The sequence below is a fragment of the Ursus arctos genome, unplaced genomic scaffold (genome assembly GCF_023065955.2).
Source record: "Ursus arctos isolate Adak ecotype North America unplaced genomic scaffold, UrsArc2.0 scaffold_10, whole genome shotgun sequence".
NCBI classification, from domain to species: Eukaryota; Metazoa; Chordata; class Mammalia; order Carnivora; family Ursidae; genus Ursus; species Ursus arctos.
The window spans coordinates 32,667,380-32,692,437 of record NW_026622764.1 but is presented as its reverse complement, the minus strand read 5'-3'; the positions used below and the strand labels follow the sequence as shown (position 1 = coordinate 32,692,437).

At 37.4% G+C, this 25,058-nt stretch overlaps 1 protein-coding gene across 3 annotated transcripts in view; it reads left to right on the top strand.

Moving 5' to 3' along the window:
* The window catches only part of PIBF1 (progesterone immunomodulatory binding factor 1), a 198,328-nt gene extending 174,126 nt beyond the window's left edge, over positions 1-24,202 (top strand). Inside the window, exons 17-19 of one of the 3 annotated variants that reach the window (XR_008957897.1) lie at positions 14,895-15,068; positions 18,425-18,539; positions 23,919-24,202. Coding sequence is in view for 1 of the 3 variants with exons in the window: in XM_026493397.4 (XP_026349182.2) it covers positions 14,895-15,068; positions 23,919-23,969 (225 nt within the window). In the remaining 2 variants the exon portion in view is untranslated. The remainder of the gene's footprint in view (positions 1-14,894; positions 15,069-18,424; positions 18,540-23,918) is intronic. The other 2 variants (XR_008957898.1, XM_026493397.4) reach the window with 2 other exon arrangements.
* The last annotated feature ends 856 nt before the right edge of the window (positions 24,203-25,058 follow it).

The window sequence follows — 25,058 nt, the reverse complement described above, 5'->3', positions numbered from 1 at the left end:
ATTGCTTATACGGAACAAGAATGGTAGGTGACGCAGAGCAATGCTTGACTATTCACTTCAGTATTTACCTGATGAAACAGAGAGTTAGGGCGCCTGAGTGGCTCGGTCCGTTAAGCATCTGACTTTGGCTCAGGTCATGTTCTCAGGGTTCTGGGACTGAGCCCTGCTTTGGGCTCTGCACTCAGCGGGGAGTCTGCTCCCTCTCCCTCTGCCCCTCCCCCTGCTCGTGCTCTCTCTTTCTCTCTCTCTCTCTCTCTCGCTCAAATAAATAAAATCTTCAAAAAAAAGAAAAAGAAACAGAGTCTGCAGGACTGATTTATTCATTTTATTGGCTCTGAGAGTCAAGTGCTTAAAATAGTCAATAAATTACAGTTGGATAAGAAATACCTCTGATAAATATAATTTTTTGTAAGTGAAAATCAGGGCTGAGACTAAGCTGAGGCAAGCAAAACACCTAGGGCACAAAATGTAGGAGATGCCCATTCTCAGAGTCATGCACAGTGCACGTGAGAGCTTGCCCCACACTAGGCAGGACCCTGGGAAAACTGTCTAATATGAGTCACTGCTTTAATCAGCTAAATTTTCTGAATTTAAATCCACATGTGATCAAATGCACATTTTAAATTTTTCATTGTCTTTTTTGCACTGGACCTCTAGCTCTAACTTTTTAAGCAGTGTCATTTAGTTCCGGTAAGACTTTAGCTGGTCATGTAATATGAAATGAGATCATCCACTCATTTACATAGTTATCAAGTATGTGTTAAATGAAAAAAAGAAAACAGATGAGATAATTCTAGGTTGACAATTCTAGGACATTGGGGCATGGCCATAAAGGATTTTATTTTCTATATTAGTGTTAGATCAAAATTATTCACTTTAAAAGTAGCTAAGTTAAATATCACAGAGTTAAATCTCATTGTCCCAACTTTTACAGATGAAACTGAGGCTGATAAGAGTTAAGGAACTCAACCATGATTACATACTTACTATCAAAACCAAAAGCAATACTTTTTTTTTTCTGAAACAAAAGTTTATGATCTTTTTCTTAGTCCCATTTAGACAAAAATCCCACAATGAGTTATTGCTTGCATTAGTTCCAGGAAAGTTTTTGCCTCTGTAGATGAAGTTATATTCTTTCTTTTTGTCAGAAAGTGAAAACTATGTAATTTAATGTATTTCCTTTTTGTCTTAGTTGCCAAAAAACTCAGAGCTGAATATCTTATCCAGGTGCTATAATCTCTTTTTTCCTCTTTCACTTTTGATCCCTCCACATAACTTTTTCGGTTTCCTTTAAGCGGGTTGTAATCTTTTTTACCCTTAAATGTTTTCACTTATGCTAAGACCTCTTAGGTATAAAAATATAAAATAATATAAATCTTAAGTAATGAGGTAAAAAGGAGGTAAAGGCAAAGAGCAACTGATAGGATCTCACTCTTGGAGAATAGTAGCAGGGCTTCAAGTTCAATATTCAGTTTTTAGTATAAGAAATGTAAATCCGTAGAATGTCTTCTTTCTTGTTGAGTATACCTCTCAGGAGTCTTAAGTGGCTTTCATTTTTCATTCCTTTTTATCCACTTATCTTTACTTTTTGAAATAAGATTTGCTGATTTGGAAATTCTCATTCTGCTTTTCTGTGTATATATTTCATCATGTGCCCTCAGAATATAAGTTTTCAAGAGTAGGAAAAGCATCTTTAATCAGCCAAATGTCTACTAGAATACTGTGCATAATTTTAAGAAGCTGATGTAAAAACCCTTTTGTGATTTCTTTTGTAGCTATATTAAGGGTAGCAGTTAGAGCCCCGATTAGGAAGCTATTCCATTATTTCAGTGAGTTATGGTGGTGTCTTGAAGCAGACTGGTGATGATGGTGTCCAACAAGAATGGATTAATTTTTAGAAAGCAGAATCAGGGGCTCCTGAGTGGCTCATTCAGTTAAGCATCTGCCTTCAGTTCAGGTCATGATCTCACGGTCCTGGGATCGAGCCCCGCATCAGGCTTTCTGCTCAGTGGGGAGCCTGCTTCTTCCTCTGCATCTGTGCAGGCTCTCTTTCTCAGGCATGTGCTCTCTCTCTCTCTCTCTCTCTCATTCTCAAAGAAAGAAAGAAAGAAAGCAAAATCATGGGGCTTGGTGATTAGATCCAGGGAATTTTGAAGAGAGGAGGTATGAGAATTGATGCCCAAGGTTTTGGCTTGTATCCTGGGTTTATGGTGGTGACACAGAGTACATGGGAGAAATAGATATGGAAAAGAAAAGCTCAAGAAAATATCTAAGTGGATATATTCAGTAAAGATGGTGCTTTATATGGAAGGGATTAAGTGAACTGGTGAATAAACTACATAGAATGAGAGCAGAAAAAGGCCTAGGCTAGAATCTTGAAGAGTACCAACACTTAAGGGGTGGGCAGAGGAAAAAAGTGTTTACACAAATTAGAAGGCAGGGTAACCAGAAAAATGTCAGGAACATCAGAAAAAGAGTAGAATCTGACCAGTGACAATGGGCTATCAAGGGGCCAAGTCAAACAAAGATAAAAAAGAAAGCGTCAACTGAATTTAACAAGATGGTACATCCATTTCAGTGGAGCCATAAAGCAGACTGCAGTGAATTGATGAATGAGCAGAAGTTGAAAAATGGTGGTAGGGTAGACAACCCTAAAGGTATTTAAATCAGAGAATATAGGATGATGGGGGGCAGGGGTATGAGGTCAAGGGCTTTTACCTCCCACAGCTAGAGAGTATCCAGTTTAAATGGTGATGGGAAGGAACCAGATAGAGAGAGACATTGTAGGTACAAAGAAGAGAAGATAATCAATTGAGCAAAATGTTGGGGAAAGAGGAGATCCAGAGCACAAGTGATGGGATTTAACTTTAGAGAGGAGGAGCACCTTTTCCATTTTAACATAGAAATAAAGATTATGTAAAGATAAAAATAAATTTATAGGTTTGGTGGTAAGAATTTAGGCAGTTCCCATCCAGTGGCTGTGCTCTAATGGCAGGAGATTTGCTAGCGTCAAAATTTTGAGGAAGATTGAATTTTGAAATAGCTACACAGTAAATGAGCAATATGTATTATGGAAATAATTGCCAAGTTGAAACACCATGTGTTTATAGTAGTACCATTCTGCACAATTTTTCTCGAGTAGCGTTCAGCATGCTGAGTCTAAACATGGAGAAGATGGACAGCTGGATTGGTCCAGAATTACATTCTGCCTTCTAGTATATATGCGTATATACATGTGCAGATCTCTTGTTAAATTGTAAGGTTGGAATTACCTTTACATTCTTTATGTCACCTACATTTTAAAATACTATGGAAAAAGCCGAAGTCAGACAAGATGAGTTCCTATCACAGCTCTGCTACTTAAAAGCTGTGGATTCTTGTGACAGTAATTTAAGCCCTCTACACTCCATTTCTTCTTGTGTAAAGGTAATGTCAACCTTGCAGGACTATATGAGAATTAAATACTGTAGTAACATTCCCGGCGTGTAACAGGCACATAACTCAATGAATGTGGTTCCTTCTTCTCTTTTCCTTCTGTGTCAAGAGTCAATTCAAATGTTATGTATTCTTTGAAGTTCTTTCAAAGTTCAACAAAGAAAAATTTATCCCTTTTTTCTTCTTTCTAATAATTAAAAAAAATATTTCTATTAATGTTCACATCACTATATATTATAATTATGCATATAAAGTGCCTCATTTGTCCTAATATATTAGCCTTTAGCACAATATTTAGCATGTAATAAGTACTCAGTTGAACATTTGTTATGGTCCTTTACAGTCTTCAATTGTAATTGCACTTGAAACTATCAAACAGAATAGTCAAATAGAAAACTTTAGAAACCAACATTTAATATATCCTCATCCCCTTCCCTCAGATAGGAAAATACACTCTGACAACTGATACCATTTTAACTGAAGAAGCTCTCCTATACCCAAGAACAGTTTCAGAGAATTATCTAAAAGTAGCCACTAGGAAGTCATATCTGTAAAGTTTGTCTAGAATAAAGCTACTCGTAAAACCCTGGACATGGTACCTGTACCCACAAGCACCCTCTGTGGGTATCAAGCCTCTCAAAAATGATACGTATTTGTGGGAGAGATCTATTTCTAAGACCTGAGATTCTTCTGTCCTTTTATTTGGTGCTTCTTTCAGGGTCTACGGGGCATTGCAGTTAGTATGTAACCAGAATTAACTAACCACTCCTTACTAAGGTTCCTAGAATATGCAAAGCCCCATTCTTGCCTGAATGTTGGACTTCCATTAGCCCAGAATACTTACCTCTTACTGCAGTGTGTATCACTTAACAAAAAGAAAACAAACCTGCAGTTAGCCAGGTTTTCTAAAAGTGAAGTCACAGTATAATTATCATTCTTTTATGGTATGTTTACGTTCCCGGATTCTAACTCGTATGTTCTTTGTGATTTCTCGGAAAGTTTCAGGGACATTTCAGCACCACAAGTGCCCCTTAGGCAATCCACTTCATAAAGGGTTCAAACAAATTACATATTTCTATATGTGTGTCATTCCTTTTGGTTCATACTTAACTATTTTGACATTTTCTTAAGGAAACCTTTTACATGTTTTTCTTATATACCTATGTAGTTAAATTTTACATCAGCATGACTAAAAAAAAATACTGAACGCATAAGTTAATTTTTCTTTAGATGAAGATGTAATTATTTCTCAGATTCATACGTTTCTCATCTTAGTGATGCTCTTCCAGTTAAAATTTGTTTTGATTTAGTGAGTTTAAGTGAATTTTTAAGATTTATTTACTTATTTGAGCAGGAGAGTGCCCGCTCATGTGGTTGGTGCCGGGGCAGGGGGGGCATTGCAGAGGGCAGAGGGAGAGAGAAGACCAAGGACACTCTGCTCTGAGCATGAGCCCAACACAGGCCTCGATCTCATGACCCTGGGATTGGGGCCCTAAGATCACAACCCTGAAATCATGACCTGAGCCAAAACCAAGAGTTGGGTGCTTAGCCGACTGTGCCACCCAGGCGCCCCTTAAAGTGAGTATTTTAAAGAAAGACAATTATTGTAATGATACACACATAGAAGGGAAGTCATATTTTCTTTAGAAAGTTTTAGAATGCTTCTTTTTTTCCATATAAGGGTATGTGAATTCAGGTCCAAGGAAATTCAGGGAGTAAAATATTGTAAAAAATAACTCATTTCTAATATCGAATTTACATATACTTTAAAACTATGCCAGGACCAGGGGCACCCGGGTGGCGCAGTGGGTTAAGCGTCTGCCTTTGGCTCAGGTCATGATCCCAGGGTCCTGGGATAGAGCCCCGTGTTGGGCTCCCTGCTCAGCAGGAGTCTGCCTCTCCCTTTCCCTCTGCTTCTCTCCCCCACACCCTCCCCCACGCTTGTGCTCTCTCTCTCTTATTCTCTCAAATAAATAAAATCTTTTTTTAAAAGATTTTTTTAAATAAGAAATAAAAGTATGCCAGAACCAAACCATTATATATCAGTAATAATAATATCTTGAGTTTTTATAGCTTCTTTCTTCCAAAATGTTCAAAACATTTTCAGATCAATTATGTTATGCTAACATACTTACAAATCAGTTACAGATTGCTTTCAACCAAGTATATCTAGGAACTAAGGAATCAAAGAAAGGAAAAGTTTTAAATTATTCCTCCATGCTTGTGCCTTCTAGAATTTTCAGTGAAGAATGTTTAATATTTATATATGACTTTGGAATTTTTTAATACTCATTTTTTCAAGCCTCACAGAAACCTATGATGGTCTCATACCCATTCCACAGAAGGAGCAGCTAAATCTCAGCTGTCCATCTCGTGGGATGTTAATTCTCCTCGATTTTGAGTTGCATAAAAGACACATGAATTTCTCTTAGATTGTACTCTGTGGACCTCTATGTATATGTGGACTTGTACAGAACTTAGTAGAACTAGGTTAAATTATTTTGATTTTCATAAGTATTTTGGCTTCTTTAATCCTTTTTCATCAACATCTTTAAAATTACAAATATCTTTGTTGTACCTTGCAAGTAAAACTCTTATGTGAAGCAATATAATATCTCATCATAAAAATATTTTATCTGTATACATATGCCCTTTTAACTTTTTTCACATCACATTTTCACATCTCTTAGGTATCATATAGACCTGTTATTATCTAGTTTTTTGAATTTGTATTATAGAATGAAATATGTATTTTTTTCCCACTGTATTTTAGAAGTTTGGCATATTTTCTTTTAAATAGTAAGTACATTTCTCTTATCCTTATTTTTTTAATCAGTAAGGATCAAGTAAAGACCTCTTGCTATCATTTCTCTCCCTGTGTTTTTATGATTCTTTTAGAATTGTAGTGGTTTATAACAAACCAAACAATTCTAGAACATGAGGAGACACACAAAACTGCAAAGCTATAAAATAAGTCTCTGGAAATGTGTGGCAGCCAGGACAGATTGCTAACAATATGAGGTAATTATGATCATAATCCTGTCAGGTACCATATTGGCAGTATTTTGATAGAAACTGAAGTCACTGATCACGTATCAGGAGCTAACTCTGCGAGAAGGCTGGAAATACCGCACTGGAGTGAGCAGCACTCTGGAAACCAGTCCTCAAAGTAGAGCACAGTGTTGAGAGTCTGATGTCGTTCATGGGAATCAGCTAATGTGCATCAAAACCTATCAGATTATACTGAGATAGTAAAGGCCAGAAACTAGACAGCAACTAGACGAATACTGTGAACAGAGGGAGAGCGGGGCACCAAGAGAGCATGAGTACCGGAAGCAGAGCAGTCGGAAGTCCAAGATACACTGTCCAGCGATCAGACGACGTAAAGGACATGACATGCCAAGCAGAACAGAATCAAAGGGCCCGTACTTCTGTTCTGTCAACCACAGCAGTGATTTCGGCCCAGGGGCCTACCTTATTGTGTTAATACTAGCTTCCTCTACCTGGATCACTGTTGAGCATGACCTTAAGATTATATCCAAGTTCAGGAAAGAATGTACCAGGTGCTTAGTTATGTCCCTTAGGCAAAGACAGCACAGTTGTCTCTCATTCATGTAGATACTTGAGTTCTCGCTGAGCTTTCAAGCATAGATAAGGTATGGTTCCAAAAATGTGAATGTCATCTTAAATGCATTAGAGTAAGGAGTAGCTAGGCCTTATTCTGCTCTGCTCTGGCCAAGACTTCTTTCTTTGTTCTGTTCTAGGTGCAAAACTTTCCAATAGTAGAATATAATCTGAGGAAAGCAATCAGGATGATAAAAGAATTCAATAATCGTTTTTAGTCATAAAAGGGATGAATGAACTGGGGGTGTTTACAGAAGAAATGTTTTAGAGAGCTGTAAGACATTCAAAGAAAGCATGTGAAAGAGGCAGTAATAGACTTGTTATACATGTCTCCAAAGGCTAGAATTAAAACCTAAGAGTAGAAATTATAAGGAGACACGTTTTATTTGTTTTGTTTTGCTTTGTTTTTTTGTTGTTATTGCTGTTGTGTTGTTTTGTTTTGTTTTGTATAGAGGCCAGGTTAAATAACTTGAAGATCCCTTCCAAACCTGAAATTGTGTGTGTGTATCAAAGCCTTTGATAGAAGATAGATGCACTATTTTACAAATAATGACAGCTTTGAACCCAGAAAGACCTACATTTGAAAACTGGTTTCACTTATTAGTGAAATGGACTTGGCTGAATTTCTTAAAACCTTCTAAGCTTGTCTCTTCATCTTCAAAACTGAAGTAATATTTACCTCTTGGTATTTGGAAGAGGATTAAATTATTTTTTTTAAGATTTATTTATTTGAGAGAGAGAGTGCCGGGGGCGGGAGGGGGGGCGGCAGAGGGAGAGACAGTCTTGAACAGTGGACTCCGACATGGGGCTTAATCTCATGACCCTGAAACCAAGAGTCAGACACCCAACGACTGCACCACCCAGGCACCCCTGGAAGAGGTTATTATATAAAATACATAGCACAAAGCCTAGCACATAGTAGATACTCAGTGACTGTTAGCTCTTGTCCTCACTCTTCCTCTCTCCGCACCTAAAAACTTTGTATTCTCCCCTTGAGGCAAAGGGACAACCCAGGGGAAAGGCTAGCCTACAAACGGGAATAAGTATTTAGACGGGAAGACTGAGGGAGGAACTGGAAGATAGGAGTTTGCAGTTGAGATACTGATACTATTCTCTCACAGTTCTGCCATATAAAATCTGCATTGTCCATTGTTTAGCCTGTAGTGGCATTGACATTCAAGTTATATTTTAACTTCCTCAAAAATTAGGTATTAAAAATTTCTATTAAAGTGTTTGTAAGTGAAATGATCTGAAAGTGTAAAATCTGCTTTGAAATATTTCAGAAAAACTGGTAAGAAAATAGATAAAACACTTGACAGAACAGTCTGGCAGTTCCTCGAACAACTACACACAGAGTTACCATATGACCCAGCAGTCTACTCCTAGGTATACACCCAGGAGAAATGAAACATCTCCACCCAAAAACTTGTGCCTGAATGTTTACAGCAGCATCATTCACAACAGCTGAGAAGTGGAAACAGCCCAAATGTCCATCAGCTGATGAATGGATAAACAAAATATGGTATAGCCGTACAGTAGAGTATTATTTGGCCATAAAAAGAAATGAGGTAGTGATATATGTTATAACATGGATGAACCTTGAAAACATTATGCTAAGTGAAAGAAGCCAGTAACAAAAGACTACATATATTATGATTCCATTCATATGAGATGTCTAGAACAGGGAAATCTATGGAGGCAGAAAGTAGATTCGTGGTTGCTTAGAGCTGGGAAGTTGAGAGGAGGGTGGGATCGAGGAGTAATTCCTAAAGGAATCCAGGTTTCTTTGTGAGGTAATAAAAAAGTTTTAAAATTGACAATGGTAATGTGCACATATCCACGAATATACTAAAAGCCATTGAATTATACAGTTGAAGTGGGTGACTGTATGGTTGTGAATTGTATCTCACTAAAACGGTTTTAAAAAACAATATTGGCAAAATGTTGATCATTGTTACAGCTGGGCCGTAGAACTGAGAGCTTCATATAATCTTTGTATATTGGAAAGTTTCCGTAATAAAATGTTTTTTAAAAACCCTTTCAGATGAAGTTTAAATATCCAAAATATGCATATACTTGGTTTAAAACAAGGTTGGTTTTTACCTTGTGTTTACCTCAGGTAGGAAAGATGCACTGAACTATCTGACTTGTTAGCCGTGATATGTTGTTATTCCTGTGCAAAAACACATTTGACCTCCAGTGGAGCACATACTTCGCATTATACTCGTCAGAGCTATTTTCATCAAGAAATGCCATCTATGTGTCCCCTTGCCAACATCTTTGCAGAGTTCACAACTTTCAGCAATTTATTGGCATCAGCTATGCAGTCCTGCTAAGCAGCTGCTCTGTAGTTGAGCTGTTTTAATATACCACCACTCTACGCAAATAGTTTATATTAAATGGCCAAGATACGTGGTTTTGGATTCAAGAGAGCAGTTTATCTCTTTTATAGAGATTATTTATGCAATAACAGTCATCCTCTTCTTCCTCCTCCTCCTCTTCGTCCTTATCATCATCATCATCATCATCATCATCATCTGGAAGTTTCATAAGAATGTCCTTGCCCTTAATTCTTCCATTTTGAATAGTAATTATTTTAGCGCAATGTGGCTTTTATTGTTTCATTTTATTTCAGTTTTATCCTAAGTCTCAATTGTATAACCAGACGCAATTCTAGAATTGTTAATTTTAATGAATGGTTCATTCATTCTTGAAGTTACTGTAATTGTTTTATGTATTTGACATACTGGATTATAACATATATACTATTAGCTTTTGAAAATCAGCATATAAGTGTCAGAATTAATGACTGTTATTATAAATCAGACTATGTATATAGAATAGTATTTTAAAAACTAGTGGTTAAAGGGAAAGAGGATTGGGGCATGTCACTTTTACAGTATTTGAATTTTCTAATGAACAAGTAAATGCTTGTATAATTTTTAAAAATGGGGATTTTAAAAAATATTTTGAGAAATTAATGGGGCATTTGCCAAGAATAGACTAAAACAGCCAAATAAAGGGCTCCAGATCAGGGCAGTCTACATTTTGTCATTTTGAAGAAAAGATCCTGCTTTCTTCATGAGGACCCTAGAGTGAAGCCTACTAAATAGATTTTCTCGTCCAAATATTCAGAGAGAGTACTCAGTTGTTTCGTTCACTTGAATGAAACGAAAAACAGAAAGAAAACTTTTAATCTGGTTCTTTGTTCAGAATTTGGAAGACACACCAAAGACTGTCAGAAATTGGAAGAAAATTAATAATTAGCACAAAAGGGAAAAAAATCACAATAAACAGAGAAACTGTGACCCCATTCTCCAAAGAAAACAAAAACAAAATTCCATAGCAGAAAAGAACTTAAGGTGTTATAATTCTTTTTTTTCAGAAAGATTTGATAAAGCACTATTTCCATAAAATAAGAAACAGTGAACAAAAAAACATTGGTGATATATTATTTTCAAAAATTGCTAAAATAAAGATCATGAAATTATCATCAGTAAGTAAAAATGCCAGGAAAAGGATGTGAGGAAAAGCCAACGAACTCTCCTAAAACTTGTAAAAAGATGGAAACTAGCAGAGAAAACCTAAACAATGTAGAAGTTCATAGGAAGAGAGAAAATATCTACAAAGAAATAAGAATCAGCTTGGCCTCATCGTTCTCAGAAATTTGACTTTAGGAAACAACGAAGTAATACCATCAAAGTCCTGAAGGAAAACACAATACTTTCTTCCACAATACCCTCCCAGAAATAATGGAGCTTGCCAAGATAAATAATAAAGAAATAAAGCAATAAAAAGAAATTTCAGAATAATAACTGTTCATCAGTCTTAAAAGCAATCTACAAAATTGAACCCAGCTAATAAATAGCATGATTAAGAAGCTAGATAATCTTAGGTAATATGGGAAAAGGCATATATTGTTTCCATCAATGAGAAAAAATAAAAGGCAGGAACTCTAAGGAGGAGGGAAATCTCTATAGGAAAGAGTACAAATAGGGGGGGCGCCTGGGTGGCGCAGTCCTTAAGCGTCTGCCTTCGGCTCAGGGCATGATCCCGGCGTTCTGGGATCGAGCCCCGTATCAGGCTCCTCTGCTGGGAGCCTGCTTCTTCCTCTCCCACTCCCCCTGCTTGTCTCTCTCTCACTGGCTGTCTCTCTCACTGGCTGTCTCTGTGTCAAATAAATAAATAAAATCTTTAAAAAAAAAAAAAAAAGGAAGAGTACAAATAGGAACCCAAATAAATGGCATGATTTTGAGCAAGAAGCAATGTAAGAAAAAGAATTCAATTGAACATGATACTTGAAACATTCTCCTTTGAACATCAGAGGTTCCTTTCCTGTGCATCTAATCACACTCTCTGCTCTGCAGTGAACAGTATTTGTAAGTCATTAAACACTAGTACAAATAACCCTACTAACCAATCAGAAAAGGACAGTTAAGAGAAAAGCAGAATCAGAAGCTAGGGAAATGAAATGCAAAAGTCAAGTCTAAACAATAAAAGCAGAATCTTATGTAGGAGATGGAACCAGGAGCCAGACAAGAACATGGTGAGAACCAAACCAGATCAAGAACAAACCAGAAGATCTCAAGGTGACTTCATCTTACCAAAGAATTCTGTTTTGCAGTGACAAGTAAATTTTCTAGCTCGTGTATGTTATATTGGTTTATTTATTTTTGCTTTGTCAATCTGAGAGTTGAGATCACATAATTACAACCATTTATTGGTAATAATAATACCAATAAGGGCATGACAATTTATGCCAAAAATGTAGGTGAAAAATCTATTAAAATATTGTCATGGATAGGAAGATTCAGTATCATAAAAGTCAGTTCTTCTAAGTTTTTCTTTTAATTTGACATATGTCCACCCCCGTCTCTAAGAATAGAGCCAAAAACATATCCAAATCATTAAACATTATGACAGTGTGACATGGGTGCATGAACTGACAGCTATTGAAATAGAGTTTAAAAGTCCAGGAATAAATCATCTACTTATGGAAGTTTAGTGTATGATAAAGATAAGCATCTGAAATGGGTGAGTACATAATGTTATCACAGAACAGCTATGGGGGAAAGATGTCGAATCCACACCCTTCACCATAAGCCAGAATAAACTTCAAACAGATCAGAGGTCTAAACGTTTGAAAAGGAAAAGAAAAGCATAAAAGTAACTTGAGGAAAATGGAAGAAGAAAACACAGAGAAGGCTGTAAAATGAGAGATTGACGTATTCAGCTATATCAGAATCAGAAAGTTCGGCATTGCCAAAAAAAAAAAAAGCATAAACATAGATAAAAGATAAATGGGAGGGGGGGGAGGGACTGCCACTCATATTACAAAGGGCTAAAATCTCTAACATATAAGGGGCTCCCTGAAATGTGTAAGAAAATGACCACCCAGGAGAAAAATGGGACAAAAATATCAAATACCCTTAAATATATGAAAAGCTGCTCAACTTCACAATAGAAGAAATGCAAAATAAACATACTCACTTATGAGACTGGCAAATATCCAAAAAGGTAACACAAGCATACATTTTATCAATTGGGAAACTGAAGCCCATTGAACCAGAGTAGATTGCCTAAGTTTACATAGTGAATAACAGAGTCAGGAATAGATGTGTCTTTACTTCTAACCTAATGCTAAAATATTTCTAGTACATGTGCTTGGCTTTCTGTGTATTCAGTACATATTGTGGATACTATTTGATGTTAAAGTGGAATTTTCTTTCCCCAAATATACCATTGATATAAAAGGGATGGATCATTTATGTGACCAAACATAATAAAACTGAACAAAATTTTTCTACACATTCTTTTGGTATCCATTGTAGCTGTATTTTTTTAATAGGAATTTTATAGAACTGTGTTGCTTGTACCGTGTTCTTTACCTGCATTTCAGAAACCATGCTAACATTGTCTAATGCAGCCAGAAGAATGAACGTAGACTGTGACAACACCCTAAATCGAGGTGATCCTAGTCTGGGTGAAGCAGAGACCTATGAATTTCCCTTCTGTCTCCTGACCAGCATCAGGAATGAGCTGTTTCCTTTAACTGTTCCTCTACCAGCAGCAAAAGGAAGGCAAATAGAAACAAACTGACAGCCTCCTCCCCGGCGCTTAGGAGCCCAAGCCCTCTGCCTAGTGCACCTGAAACTCCTTCCTGTTCTCCCTCCTCCTCATCATCATTGCCGCGCCTGTCCCCTTCCCCAGCAAATATGATCCCCTTTACCTTATTAGTCTGTAGATTAGTAGTAGATTGTGTTAAAGGTTATTTTTTCCCATTATTTTATCTTCATGCCAAGATATAAAAGTTCTGGCAAGTAAACGTAGGTTCTTTCAGATTGAAAGTTTTCTTTGGATAGGCCGGAGACCATCACCTCCCCTTTCCCGTCTACTTACAATGGTAAGTAGAACAGAAGCTAAAATCTCCCGTAATACCTGACATGTTTCGCATCAAATCAGTGATCATGTACTTCACTATGGAGAGCATATAAGTGAAATCACATAATCTTGAAAGCAAAAAGATCCCTCAGAAGGCTCAAATACCAGACAGGCGGTGTCTGAAGGTGTACTCATTCTCATGTGCATCCGCTAGGCCAACCCCAGAACTTCAGAAAGGAGAAAAGGGATTCTGGCACCATTTCTTCCAGCTCCTCTGTTGGCCTTAAGATTTATTAATGCTCAGTGGCTTGAACTCAACAGCTCTGTTTTAAAATACCCACTCAAGCTAGATGTTTCTAAATAGAACTAATGACAGCCAGGAAAAAAAAAAAAAAAAAGGCCTGTAGGAACTTGCTCTGACCCAGAGCTGATGTCTATAAACAGATTAGTAGAAGGGAGCAGAACATCTCTCCTGTCACCATAACTTTGGTGTCTTGGCATGAAAAGGAAATAAAATCTTAGGAAAAAATGACTTCCAACATAGCCCCCCACTAGTCTACAGATAATAAGGTAAAGGAGAGTTCAGTGTGTCCTCTCTCCATATGTTTGTATTTGATTGAATGAATTTAGTAATTAATCATAAATATCCACTAATTAGTGTGAGATGGGAAAGGTTTGACTGTGGGGAGAAATAAAAGACAAAGTAGAAGAGGGAGTGACTGAAAATTGTGATCTGAGCTCTTTAACAAGTTCAGCATAATTAATTCTTAGTTCATCAGCAACTGCTAAAGCCAACTCCAGTTTTCATTTGCAAACGATTAGGGGATGCCGTGATTAAAGAAATACTGAAATTGCATTAAACTTAAGGTTTGAACTGGTGATTAGTAGGCAAGAAAAAAAGTTTTGGACTCTTTTTCCCTACCATCTTCTTACAAGATTTCAAAAAGAAATGGAATAATTGAAGGGGTAGAAGAGAAAAAAGTGCCTAAATCTACTCAAGCAACAGGAGTAGAAAAGCTTCGGCAGAAAGTAGCTCTGCCAGTGGTTCCCAGGTTTGTCCGTTGGAATCACTTGGAGATCTTTAGAAAATTCCAAAGCCAAGGCCATCTCCCAGCCTTATTACTCACAATCTCTGTGGGTGGGACGCAGACATCAGTAGTTTTTGAAGTGCCACAGGTGATTCCAATGTGCAGAAAAAATCAGGGACCCACTAGAGCATGGCATGATATATCTACCACTTACCATCCTAAAAATACTAATGACATGAATCGATAATTACGTGCATCACTGTACATTGACACGTTAGTTTCACAGCTTTCCCCATTCATAGAGTGATTGCTTCAAATGTTCCTTCTACTTCAAGAATAAAAATAAATGTCTTAACATCAATCATTTTTAGTCTGCTTGCTAAAATCATACTTGCCATTATCTTCTGTTTTTTCGTGTATCAACAGGAATTGGCAGCAATGAAACAGATTGTCACCAATATGCGTAGTAAGCATTCTGAGGACCAGTTTCTTCTTACTAAAACAGATGCAAAAAGTATGACAGAGAATCATAAATCAAAGACTTTAAATGTGCCTAGAGAACATGAAGACAATATATTTATACCCAAACCAACACTCTTTGTAAGTACAACCAAAATTGACTTAGAATTTTAATATCTCTGATTTTCATAAATATATTTTACTTAAGTTTCTTACTCTTATTCATATTGGTTTAAACTAATTTTCAGTTTTATTAAGAGGCCTTGAGAAACCTATATTAATTCCTTTTCTGAATGTATGTATTACCTACCTTACAACTGATAGTTGGGTTGTAGTTAACATACTGGACTTGCCCAGAAATGAGCCTTAATCTAGCATTTACCTCCTCCAATCCTCAGGACTTGTTGTAGGGGAATCAGAGGGACATTTTGTATAATTTTTTAATTTACCTAGGAATAAAAAGACATGCAAAATATCTCCTTCCCCCAAAAGACATGCAAAATATCTCCTTCCCCCTCTTATTTCTAATTAGTATATTTTGCTTTAAGAGGTTCTTCATAAAGGACAAAACCAATCATATTAACATAAACTGAAATGCATTTTTAGGTAGAAATGTACGTGTACAGAAATCATTCAAAAAACAAAAAATTAGAAAAATTTGGATTAAAAGAGCAAATGCTGAAAATGATATTTTAACAAATAAGAATAAAAATAAAAAGGCAACAGAATCAAAATAGTAACATTATTAAATATTACACTTGAACATGGTTTCCCATCCTTGCTTTAATTTCCCAGAAGAAACATGGTTTTTTACCATCTGAGCAGAGACTCAAAACCAGACAGATTTTCTCTACGATATTCTGATTTAGTGAGTCCCCAGAATCTTTGTTTTTTAAAACTTCCAAGATGATTATAATAATCGGTCAAGTATGGGAGCTTCTGATCTAAGCTGCTTCATTATACATTCAGATAATGCCGCTCAAGATCAATGTGATATGAGAGATTGCTTGGTGATTACATGGTTCAACATCCTTTTTCAAAAAAATGACAGAGAGTTACAGTTTAGATGGAATAAGGGATCATTACTGTAAGGATCCATGTGGGGGTAATGGAGACTGAGCTGACAAGAGAGAGAAAACAGGAAGCCTAGATTGACCAGCCAGGAAACAAGGCAGCTATACGGATTTCCGGATTTCCGCAGCTGTGTCCTGGGATCTTTTCTTCTGGTGGTACACCAGCTTCTCTTTGTTTCTCTCCCAGTTTCTGCTTACTCATAGTTTCCACTTCCTCATTAACTTGCTCTTGGCCCCTTGTCTTGAGACATACTTCCTTCCCACATCTACTCTCTTATAACCTAGTTCTCTGTGTATTTTCCAAAAACAAGAATCTGATTGGTGCAGCTTATTTTTGTTGGGTGATATGCCTTTGTGGCAAGACTTGTTAAGGTTATTAGCCAGGCTACTGAATGGCCGCTCTTACTAGTGAGCAGGAATCGCATGGTACCAAGTAAGTTATTTATTCCAAAGGACCATGGCTCAGAAACTGGGCTAAGATGATGGCAGACAATATGAGATGTCTGTTATATTATAGTCTATCAGAAGAGAGCAGACTGAATACATAGTTGTGGATGGGATAAGTAAAGTCAGATGAAAACCACAAGATACAGCCAAATAGGTAAAGCCTGTCACACCCTCTGATCTGCTGTTCTGACCCTTCTCTGTTCCAAGCAGTGAACTATTCCTTTTGACCCTGACCTCCTGCATTTCTAAATGGCTGGTAACCTGATTCAGATACACTGACTGCAACCAGTATATAATTGACAGTAAAATTTCTCCAGTACCTCAAAGGAAGGTTATGCAGTGAGAATAAAATTAAGAAGATTCAAAATATAAAGTATTAATTGGGTGGATTTTTATGTCATTTTTGCTTATGTGTGTTTTCTGGGGTTTTTTCCTATAATAAACTTAATTTCTTTTATAATAAGGGAAAATTTTTCAAAGGTATGAGCTCAGGAGCGCCTGGCTGGCTCAGTCAGTAGAGCATACAGCTCTTAATCTCAGGGCCATGAGTTCAAGCCCCATGTTGGGTGTGGAGCCTACTTTTAAAAAAAAGAGAGAGAGAGAGAGATGAGCTCAGCTATACCCTAACGAAAACGGAGAGCTAACACTGGAAACCAGTCAAATCCAGACTATGTGCTAATGCAAAATTGTTCATGTGACTTGACTGGATAACCTGCACGGAGTCATTTAAACACTCTGAGCTGGTTCTTTTCTGTAAAATGAGGGGGAGATCATATGAAATGAGGTCTGGACATCTTTTATACTAACATGCTACTATTCTTTTCAGGCATTATAATTTTTATAGTTACTATTTTGAATATTTTCAATTTTCCATAGCAACATTTTTCTTACGTCTCATCTGATCTTGTTAATAAGGAGTTTATAATGCAAGTATTTGAAAATAAGATCTAATTATTTCATAATCTTACAGTTTTATAACTAAAATGGAAACATTTCTAATTTGCTTCCAGATCCTTTGGCTGAAATTATTTGCTATTGATATTTTTCCCTGTTATCAAATTTAATGCTGGATAGGTGGATGGATGTGTGTTCATATATTCATTGAGAAGATGAGGAAAACAAAATTACTGTCAACGGGGCAATAGGGTAGAGGTAGAGCTGTGGTATAGAAGAGAATGAAGAGGAAGAGCTTGAGACGTTTGTCTTTGTGTGCTTTTATATTCGTATGAGCCTTTTGTAGCGCCCGCATGATATTTATATATGAAGAGGACCCCAAAAGGTGCATCTGATAGACACCTTTCTCTAGTTCTGGCCACTGAAATCACAGGGCAGAGTTGTTTTTCAGGCATTGAACGCACCAACACAGACTAGATTGAGCCAGGGCATGTAAGTGCTGTAAGGATAGGAGCTGTGTTTCCATTGCCTTGAGCAGCTCATGAACAAAGCTGATACTCAATAAATATTTGCTAATTGAGGACTTTAAAAAAAAAAAAAAACGGTTATGTGCCTTCCTGGTTTACTTATCTTCTTAGCTGTTAAAAGTCTACTGGGTGGGCAACTTGAGTGTTACACTAAAAGGACGGGGAGAGTGACAGCAGCAACTCCCAAGGCTGTGGTTAGTGCCCAGACTATGGTTAGTGCTCCTTCTACGACGGGCAGCACAATCTCGGTCCCTCTCATTCATAAACACCCAGTTCGTTCCCCCTAATCATCTACTTTCTCTCTCAAGGTAGGTGTTAGCTGTGCTAGCCTGTTCTCTAGCCTTACGTCTCTCCTAAAAAAACCGGAGCCATTCTAATCCTCTTTGGAGCAACTTTCCTTTTTCCTTGCAAAGCAGCATGGGACTAACTTTTGCTAGTATTCTGCTACCATCCTTTTCCAAACCGGCATTTGTACTCAGGATTCATATCATTGTCACTATTTTCTCAATAAAAATGCAGATGTTAGCAATCCTGCTAACGTCTTTTCTCCAAGCAGATTGTCATCATTGAAACAATGAAGAGCCTCCAGCTCCAGGGTGGGCAGTGAACGTCGTAAGAATTGTAGCACCAGTACATTGTGTATGAAGTTTCCAGATTACCGTGAGTTTGCGGTAGGGTTCAGACCTTAACTTAGATTGGTTATCTCAATGGCTAGCATCTGTTGGACGAGTAAATTAAGTTTATGTAATTTATACATAAATGGCTCTATGACCACATGACTCTCGCCGTAGAAGTGATTTAGAAGGCTACATGTGGTCATCTGGAAGACAAAAAATGTTCAAATAAGTACAATTTAGTTCAACAAGTTTGTGCTGACTACATGCAGGAACCCTTGCTAAACATTATAGACTATTTGATCATTTTGATACAGACGAAGTTGGGTGGACTACTTTAAAGTAAAATAAAGAAAGTGCTAAATACTATGAAAATTTAAAGAAAGGATAGATGTGGTGACCTTGATGTACTCCTGCAGAAAGAAAGTATTTGAGGTTTGGGCCTTGAAGAATGTCTTAGATTTTGACAGGTGGTAATGAGGGTTAGAGAGAAATTCAAAGGCAGAAGAAGTGCAATATTCACAAATTATTTTCTAATTTGTGCTTCTTTCCATTATTCAGTAATAGGATGTCTAATATGTATTTGTTATATCTAGACTTTATTCCTTTTTTTTTTAACATTTTATATATTTATTTGACACAGAGAGAGAGAGAGTGAGAAAGAGCACAAGCAGGGGGAGCGGTAGGCAGAGGGAGAAGCAGGCTCCCCACTGAGCAGGGAGCCGGACACGGGGCTCCATCCCAGGACCCTGGGATCATGACCTGAGCCGAAGGCAGATGCTTAACCAATGAGCCACCCAGGCATCCCAGGACTTCATTATTTTCTTACTACATTCTTATCCTGACTTCAGTCACTTCCTGACCCATTAACACTTTCCTTAGGACAAAAGGGGAAATAAAAGTAGATAGGATATACCTAGAGTAGTCAGATTCGTAGAAGCAGAAAATGGAACAGTGGCTGCTAGGAACTGGGGGCGTGGGAAGTTACCATTTAATGGGGACAGAGTTTCAGTTACACACGGGGAAAAGCATGCTGTGGACGGACGGTGATGACGACCGTGCAACAATGTCAATATACTTAATGCCACCGACCTGTACGCTTAAAAATGATGATGGTGGCAAATCTTGTGTGTATTTTGCCACAATTTAAAAATTATTTTTTCTAAGTAGGTAGGTTATAAAAACAGTTTTTCTCATTACGCATCACAAATGAATTTAGCAGTTATTTATAATACGGTAACATAATGAACGCAACTGAATGTTTTGAGACAAGTGACACAGGATGCCGTGCTGGGTAGCATTTCTACAGGGTGGGGGGCTAACTCTGCGCCTCCCAGCCTTTTTCAAGACATAACCACATATTTGCGTGTCACGCCAGGTTAAAGGAACTTTGCTGGTAGATTGAAGGGGCTGCCAGCCATCTCTGGAGGCTGAGGGGATCAACAGCTCCTCACACCTCTAACACTTTCTTGTGACCTTTGTATCCAAGCTCTGGGCTCACTTTTTTTGATGATGAATCTAGATTTATCTCACCAAAGTATGCTCAGACCTCAAGATATGTAGCCATGTACATTTACATTTCAAAAAAATAACTTCAGTTTCTAGCATCCTGAATTCTAATTGCAACTTCTTCCTGATGTACTTTAGCTAGTAAGCTAATTTAGAAAGAGGAATTTCTTTGTGAGCATGGAAGTAGGGCAGTGAAGGTCGAATGATATGGGACCGTCTCTCATTTAGTCGGTAGGAAAGCCAGGTCAGCTGTCCTGGACTCGCTTAGGTTGGGCCCTGCCTGTGAACACTCTTTAAATATTTATTTCTGTGATTCCCAGCTTATATCTTTTTCGGAAAACAAAGTTGTATCTACTAGACGGTGTCTTTCTTTTCTTTAGAAAAGTGGCACTTTTCTGGTGGTTGAACACAAATAGGTTCTTAATTTCTAGCTCTTTTTCTAGGCTCCAGGAATAATCCACCAGGTTTATGATGTCTGCATTATCATCATTCATTCTCATTTTAACATACTTTCTCAATGCGTTAGAATCCCCAAGTAATATATTAATGTTTTAGTTGACTGCTTCTCCGTGACACAAAGGGACCTATCTTATCAGTTATTTATCTCCAGAATCACATTGTAACATGGTAGATTAGTCCTGGTAGGTTTCCAGTTAATCCTGTCATTTGTTTCTACCACAGCCCTCTGAGCTCTTCCCTAAATCTGGCGTACAGTTTACTTGAGGGTTTATTAGCACTCAACTGATAATCCAAAGTTTTCACTAATTTGTAATGTTTCTTTATAAAATCACAAATACAATTCACCTGAACCAGCACATAAAAATTAAAGCTATATGCCATATATACCTATAGAAAAGGTTTCATGTAATGGAATCTATAAGAGATCAAATATCTCAAAAGTCCATTTATGCAGTGGAAAAGCAGCTAATCTCTAGAAAGAGGTACACTTGACTGTGGCAAATCTACTTCATTAACACACCCGATAAAAGAATGTATTGGTGGGGAGGGGAGGGAGGAGGAGATGGTCTGCAGTGATCCAAACACAGATAAAAGGAGTCAGGAAGAATTGTCCGCCACTGAGATTCTTCTAGTGTCTTTTTGGATCTTAAGATTCCTTTTTAATATCGAAAGTCTTATTTATCTTCTTCCCATGTACACAGAGCAGTAATATTTTTTGTATCAGTTGATTGAGAAAACACAGATGTACAAATTCTCTACCCTTGGCTGTAAGCTTGACTGTATGTAGCTTGGTCTGTAGAAGCTACTTTCAGATTTTTTTGCCCAGGAGCCACAGGTAAAAAAAAGAGTTCACATTGTGACCTAGTGCTGGTCACACGCTTTCTCAAAACAGAACTTAGCCCAGCTATGGCAGGTACTCTGACGTTTTCTATTCTCTTCTAGTCCATTGACTTTTTTTTTCTCCATTCTGGTCTTTACCGATTAAATTGATTTTCTTACCCATGGTAGGACCCTACAGTTTCTTTTTTTTCCCCCCTTCCAGTTTTATTGAGATATAATTGAAGAGACCTACAGTTTCAAAAACACTGGCATAGATATTCTTTTGAGAATGTGCAAACCTTAGACTTTTATTTAGCTGGCTCACCTTTTCCAGTCACCCAAAACCTCTCCATCTGTATATATGAGATCCACACAATTTTTCAGTTTTACTGTGACTTCTTATGGTCTGTGACTGTTTAAAAAAAGGGAAAGAAAGAAAAGAAAGAGTGCTGGTAAAACTAGCAGGCATTCCAGGCCAAATGACAGTTATATGTCTTACTACCAATTAATAGCATTCTGATTTGTACTTTGGTTTCTTTTGGATTTAGTTAGCCTCTGCCACTTTTTTTTTTAAAAGATTTATTCATCCATTAGAGAGAGAGAGAGAGCACGTGCACGCATGCACACACACAACACACACACACACACACACACACACACAGTGGGGGTGGGGCAGAGGAAGAGAAAGAAAGAGAATCCCAAGCAGACTCCTTGCTGAGCACAGAGCCCCAGTCTGGGCTCCATCCCATGACCCCGAGATCATGACCTCAGCTGAAACCAAGAGTCAGATAGACACTCAACCAACTGAGCCACCTAGGCACCCCACCACTTTTTTTTTTTTTAAGTCATCTCTACACCCAAGGTGGGGCTCGAACTCAACCCCAAGACCAAGAGCTGTATGCTCCACCATCTACGCTAGCCAGGAGCCCCAGCCTCTGCCCCTTTTCAATTCTCTTAGCAGATAGCACCTGGCCTTTCCGTTGATTTCCTGATTTTGCCATGGAAGCTTCTTCAACCTTTTTTTTTTTAATATTGTGCATTTTATTCTTTTTTTTAAGATTTTATTTATTTACTAGAGAGAGAGAGATCATGAGCAGGGGGTAAGGATAGAGGGAGAAGCAGACTCCCCACTGAGCAGGGAGCCCGAAGTGGGACTCCATCCCAGGACCCTGGGATCACGACCTGAGCCAAAGGCAGAAGCTTAACCAACTGAGCCACCCAGGTGCCCCATCTTTTTTTTTTTTTTTTAAGTGGGCTCCATGCCCAGTGTGAGGCTTGAACTCAAAACCCTGAGGTCAAAAGTTACAGTCTACAGACTGAGCCAGCCAGGAGCCTCTCTTTTACCTTTAATACTAAGGACTTTGAACTTTCTTTTTAAGAAGGAAATACTGAAGTGTTTTAATACAGATTTGCATTTTAGAAAGATAAGCTTGGAAGAATTATGGATGATTAATTGAAGAGAGAGCCAGATCAGAATTAGGAAGGTCTTGCAGGACTCAAGCCAGAAAAGAAGGGCCCAGTGGGGTCAAGATAGGAACAGAATGAGTTAAAAAGATACTTCAATAAAAGCTAAATTTTAGACTGTTTAGAATGGATGTCATAAGTGAAAAGGAGAAATCTAGGATGACAAAGAATCAGATATTTCTGGTATAGATAACTAAGTATGACACTATTCACCAAGACAGAGACTCTGGAGGATTGGGAGAGTTCATTGTGCCATACTGAATTTCAGTCATCCATGCAGAGCCTCCTGTGAAAGTATCTGTAGCTCAGGTTAGAGCCCTAGTGTATAGACGGGAGTGGAGGAGAGTCTACCAGCTTAGTTAGTGGTAGCTGAAGCCAAAGCACGAACAAGGCCAGGAGGAGCTGATCATTGATGTCACTTCCAACAATTTGTACATCAACTATAGAATATAAAACAATGTAAAAAAGATAAATATGCCTACACATACGTATATATATTTAGGAATACAGTCCTTCCTAGTTTGAAGCAGATCTCAGTGGGAAAGAAGTAAACCTCATGTTTAATTTATCGTAATTTATTGTATAAAACAGGACGTTTTGATCGGAAGCAGTGCCTTATGTAAGGAGTTCTGAGCGCTTTCTTCTGGAACAGTCTACCTCCCCTGGTTTTTTGTTACTACTCCATACAGCAAGGCTCTCTTTAGATTGAAATGATTGAGCAGTAGAGCTAAGAAGTACTCCAGCAAAGCCTTAGCGATTCAGAAGCTCAAAGTACAGTGATTTCGGTCTATAGTAATTCTTTAGTAAATATCCACTGCGTGAATAACTAACCATATACAGACAGATAAGACAAGTGAAAAGATCCATGTCCTCCAGTTTTTTTATAATTCTCTTTGAAAATAAAATCAATTCATACATACTTACCTGTGTACAACATGTTAAATACAGGCTTTGAGCCAGAAAACACAGACCTACCAGGTGGGGGATTATTTCTGACAAAAGACAGAACCTTTGCCCTTAAGTGTCCTTCTGAATTAAGAAAAGCAATTACTTACTGTAATTTTACATACAAAGCCCAAATAGTATATAGGTTCTTAGTTCTCTGAGCTGCCTCTCTTATGTCCTTATAAGCATTTTACTTGATTTTTGTGTTTTTCTTTTTTTCTTGTTTTTTTCTTTAAACAGACCAAAAAAGAAGCACCTGAGTGGTCTAAGAAACAAAAGATGAAGACCTAGTGTTCTGGACGGATTTGCTGTATCATTATTTACTCCCGAAGTTCTTTCTCTGATGAACAAAAAGTTAGTCATAATCATGTACTTGGCATTTTTTTAAACGACTAAAGTTTATTTTAAATTAACATATTTCAGCATAATAATCAAAATGTATGACATGCAAACAATAGTATGCTTTGTATTTGGTTTTATCTGTTTTGTTACAAAATAAATATATACTCTTATGATTTAAATTTTAGAGCTTTCGTGATTCTCAATGCATTTTTAAAGTACATGGCTTATAAATATTTGGCTAAATACTGTCATATTGGTGAGTATATTTTCTAACTATATAAATACTAGGTTTAAATGTCATAACAGCAATACCAAAACACCGTACTTTTTTTTTTAATCAGAATCATTTGTGAAATCTACTAGAAGACACTACAAATGCCCAGTAATGGTGGTCAGATATCATTTATATAGGTGGATATAATTGCTGATTATTTCTTTGGGCTGTTTTTCCTTATATTTCAGGTGACCATTAATCAATAAAATCTAGTAGAAAATCTGTTTTTTCATTGGTCAAGTAAAAATTTGGTGTAAATCTCTCGTTAAATTGGTCAAAACAGTGCTGATTCAGATACAGGATGACCAAATTTCTAGTCAATGAGGGAAAAAAGAGTACCATTTTCTCTTTTTCTTGACATAAAATACGTTCTATTTCTCATTCAAGAGAGAAAACTTAAAGAAGAGGGGGGAAGGAGGGAAATAAAGAAAAGAAAAAGAAATATATTTTTATATATGAGGATTTTCTCAACCACTACTGAACATAGTAGTGGTAATTCTTTGTTTGAGGGGAGTGGGGGGCAGCCCTTTGCACTGTGGGATGTTTACCAGCATCTCTGCCTCCACCACTAGATGACAGTAGCACCCCCCCCCCCCAGTTGTGATAACCAGAAATGTCTCCTGTCCCCTGGGGTAGCAAAATCACTCCCTACGTCCTAATGAACACCAGTGATATCAATGATTATCCTTGTAGATATGAAACAAGAATATTATCTGTTCAGTGTGTTCTTTGAAAATCACAATAGTACAGAACTATTAGTTGAA